We start from the raw sequence: 4,404 nt of genomic DNA on the forward strand, positions 1-4,404 counted from the left end.
ATCTTTATTTTTTTCATATATTTCTTACATACTTAACAAACTTATTTCTTCAATTATTATAGACTCTAAATTATTACAATAAGATTTAAAATCTAATTTAATAATAGTTAAAATACTTCTTATAAAAAAGTCTAAATTTTAAACATTTTAAAATTATTTTACTATATCCTATTTATAAAAATACATTATTCTATTCTATTTTTTATCAAATTCTAAAGATATTTTATAACATAAACTTATTAGAATAAAATAAATAATAAGCGTGGCTTTTAATTAAAACCTTATTTTTAAATCAATATATATTAAAATAAATAGATAAAGTAAAGATGAAAATAAACTAAGTTATCTTATTTAACGATTATTGAATACTTTTAAAGATACCACTCTATATATTTTGAATAATCCTAATACTATATTTGAAGCTATTTATATGTTAATATTTTATATATAAATCCTTAAAATACACACTACAATTTATGCAAAAAAATAAATTAATTCCCATTTAATATTGACCCTTTTTCCTAAACAATCTTTTGTATAAATAGAGAAATCTTAATCTAAAGAAAATATTAAGATATCTTTTTAAAAAATGTTAAATTACTAATTTATTTTTATTTTTTTACTTAATGAACATGTAAGAAAGACATTTATTATTGGCAAAGGAATTTCGTATTTGAACTGATTAATAGATAAATAAAAAGATGGCAAATAAATTAAATAATTGTATATTTATGTCAAAATACTACATAAAAATTATAATACACTCGATTTCTCTTTTTTAAGGAATAATTAATAATCAACAATAATATAGATATAAATTAATAAATTTAAACCGATAAAAAAAATTATCACATAAAAATTATTTTAATTATCTAATATCATCTAAGGATAAAATTATTAAATTTAAAGTTCTTAGATAAGGTTATCAGTAATAACTAATTAAATTTACCAAAACTATTCAATCAATATTAAAAAATAGCTTAATAAAAGTGGTCTTTATAATCTATGAAATAATGATTCTATTCTTTTCAAAATATATTTATTAAAATTATAATTATTAAACTACATTGTTTAATATTATTTTTTTAGTTTTTTTTTTTTAAGTATTCAATAGCATAATTCCTAATTATTTTTTTAAAAAAAAATCTAAAGAAAAGAATAATTTATTTTTTATAAAAAATTAATTACGATTATAAATAAAGTAATATAAATATATTAATAAAATAAAATATATTTTATTAATTAAATATATTTTAATATAATAATATAAAATATATTTTATTAAAAATAAATTATAATTGATAAAAAGTTTATTTGACAAGGAAATATTTTAAATAATTATAACATTATTTAAATATATAAATTATATTTTAACTCTATGAAGATTTTGTAATATTTATTAAATAATTTTTCATTCAATAAAATATGAGATGATTTTTTTTTTAACAACTTTTATAATAATTTAAATGCAATAGAATTATATAAAAAAAAACTATAAGATAAAATAAATAACTAAGAATATAATTTTAAATTATTAATTTATTAAATTTAAATATTTTTTAAATTTGAAGCATATTTATAAATTTTTACATATATATTAAATATTTTTATTTTTACGGTAATAATGTTTGATAATAATTAAAGAGTCCTTTCAAATCTTCTTTTTAGTTATTTAATAATTGATTAAATTTTAAAAATATTTATGATAATATAAATCGAAAATGCTAATATGTACATAATGCCTATAGAGTATGGTAAATTAGCTTACTTTATTTTATCTTTAATAATATCAACATTAAAATAAATATTAAAAAACGAAAATAATAGTTAGGATATTTGTAATAAAAAACGAAACTTAATTTAAAAAATATAATTATTATATCATTTGAAATTCTCTAAATATGAAAATATATATAATTCAGTATATTATATTATTAATAATTTAATTATGTTTTAGTATAGTTAAAATAAATATTCTCTTTTAAATTAAATAAAGCTTTTTTGCATAAATATAGTTTAATTAAATAAGATGAAATCAAAAAAAGAGTATTTTATTATATTCACAACACTTTATATACAATATTTATTACAGGATCTATTATTTTTAGAAATAAGCTTATAAATTTTTTATTATTCTATGTTTAATTATACTTTTTTTTACACGCTATTGTTATTAAAAATTAACACAATTGACTCTTCAAATATAGTTAAAAATTAAATTGTTAATATGAATAATTTCAAGGAGGCTAAAGAAAAAACAGATTCTAAAAAGTTTAGCACTATAGTTTACAAAAATTAATTTTCGTAAAATATATAAATAAGTGAAATAAATTGTTAAGAAGAAAATTAAAACATTTTTAAACTAAACGAATAAAAAAATAATTTCACAAAGATTTAAGGATAGATAAAAAAATAAGCATTAAAAAATGATATAAATGAAATAGAAAATGTAGAAATAAATTTAGAAAATAATAAAAAATAATATTTTTATGAATAAATATTAAATTTAATGCATGATGGGATAGTAATTTTAAACGTATTATATAAAATATATAATTACATAATTAAATATATATATATATATATTTATATATATATATATATATCTATTTTTAAGTTAAATCAAGAAATAATTTTTTAAAATTAAGAAATCATTAAAAAATTTGATTTATAAAATTCAACTTTAAAAGAAAAAATTTTCAATCAAAAAAACTTACTAAGTAAATTTAAATATTCAAATGAAAATTTGTACTTTAAAACTTTTGAAGCTTTTCCTAATTCTTAAATTTCTTAATTATATAATACATAATAGTCTTTTACAGAAAGTTCTAATAATACTTAATAATTTATTCCATCCTCTTCATAAAAAAATTTGAAATAAGAATAATTAAATTATACATAGATTCTAGATTGTATGATATAAGGATCCAAACATGATAAATATAAAAACAAAATTTATATATGCACTACACCTACTATAGGAATTTTATATGAAAAAATATTAGGTAAGTTAATATAGCTATAATCTGAAATAAATAATGGTAAAGAAGAATACTATTTAGATTTTTTAGAAAGAAACTATATAAATATTTCTTATAAATCAATAATAAAATTAAAAAAATAAATAAATAAAGCAGATTTTTTTCAAAAAAACTAATGTTCATTACAATTAAGTACTTAACATTCTAAAAATATGGAAAAACAACACGAAAATAACGAAAAATAATCTTAATAATAATTATAAAATCAAGACGATTCAAATTAAAGTATTTTTGAAGTGATTATTTCATAAATGTTTATTTCTGGGTAATTCTATATATTATTACATACTAGTGATATAACTCATTTCAACTAAGTTCATATGTTAAAAAAAATGAATAATAATTAATCACTTATGTTATCAAAAGTTGCACATGAAATTAAAAATCCATTATCATGCATAATATAAATGCTAGAATAAATAAAAGATGTAATATATAAATATATAAATAAATAAATAAATATATATATATATATATATATATATATATATATATGTATTTTTATATATTTATATATATTAATATATAAAGAGAAATGAATATATTGAATTTGCTTTAGCAAATTCTTTAATGTTGAAAAGCTTATTAACAGATATACTTGATATGTCATAAGTTAAAGCTGGTAAATTTTTACTTTCCTTATAAGAATTTAATCTATATGAAATTATAAAAAATGTTATTCAACTAATGAAGATTACCGCAGATTTAAAATAAAATAAAATCTATTTAGAATATGATTAGTTTTTATCTTAAACAGTAACATCTGATTAATACCGAATTCGCTAAATTTTAATAAATTTAATCAGTAATTCTATAAAATATACAAAAAAAGGTAATATATACATTGTAGTAACAAAAGAAAATGAGCCTAAACACTTAAAAATACAAGTAAAAGATACTGGAGTTGGCATAAAACAAGAATAAAAATAAAAACTTTTTAAAGCTTTCGAAAAGATAGAAGATAATCGTGATTTAAATCCCTAAGGAGTTGGCTTAGGCCTTATAATAAGCAATTAATTAGCAATAAATTTATTTCCTAAAAACATATATAGTAAAACAGGACTATAATGTGATGATTGGGATAAGGGTACTGTTTTTTCCTTTTTATTATTTGATTATAGTAATAGGGATAGTTCTTAATAAGAATGTTTATAAGATAGTTTTAGTGAAAATAAGACTGGATTAATTAAAGATTTCGGATCTATAATAAGACCATTTACTGAAATTTAAAATAATAGTTGCATTTCCAATTTCTCTTAATAATTTATAAGAGTTCTAGTAGTTGATGATAATGTCTTTAATTTAAATATTTTAGTTTAAAAAATTCTGGAAATCAATTAATAAAATAATATTATAGTAGAAA

At 15.8% G+C, this 4,404-nt stretch overlaps 1 protein-coding gene across 1 annotated transcript, besides 4 other annotated features; it reads left to right on the forward strand. All coding sequences in view use genetic code 6, as the record gives it.

Annotated features, from left to right (window-relative positions):
• The first annotated feature begins 1,210 nt into the window (after nt 1–1,210).
• Nucleotides 1,211–1,307: a microsatellite.
• Nucleotides 1,214–1,297: a microsatellite.
• A 1,261-nt stretch (nt 1,308–2,568) lies between the features above and the next one.
• Nucleotides 2,569–2,606: a microsatellite.
• Nucleotides 2,607–3,472: 866 nt separating this feature from the next.
• Nucleotides 3,473–3,569: a microsatellite.
• A 3-nt stretch (nt 3,570–3,572) lies between these two features.
• On the forward strand, nt 3,573–4,188 carry IMG5_056390 (hypothetical protein; the record flags this gene model as incomplete). Its single annotated transcript, XM_004037254.1, has 1 exon — nt 3,573–4,188. A coding segment is annotated over one exon (616 nt), but the record flags the coding sequence as incomplete, so codon positions are not given.
• Between the last annotated feature and the right edge of the window lie 216 nt (nt 4,189–4,404).

This window comes from Ichthyophthirius multifiliis (assembly GCF_000220395.1).
Source record: "Ichthyophthirius multifiliis unplaced genomic scaffold scaff_1120509250203, whole genome shotgun sequence".
Classification (NCBI taxonomy): Eukaryota; Ciliophora; class Oligohymenophorea; order Hymenostomatida; genus Ichthyophthirius; species Ichthyophthirius multifiliis.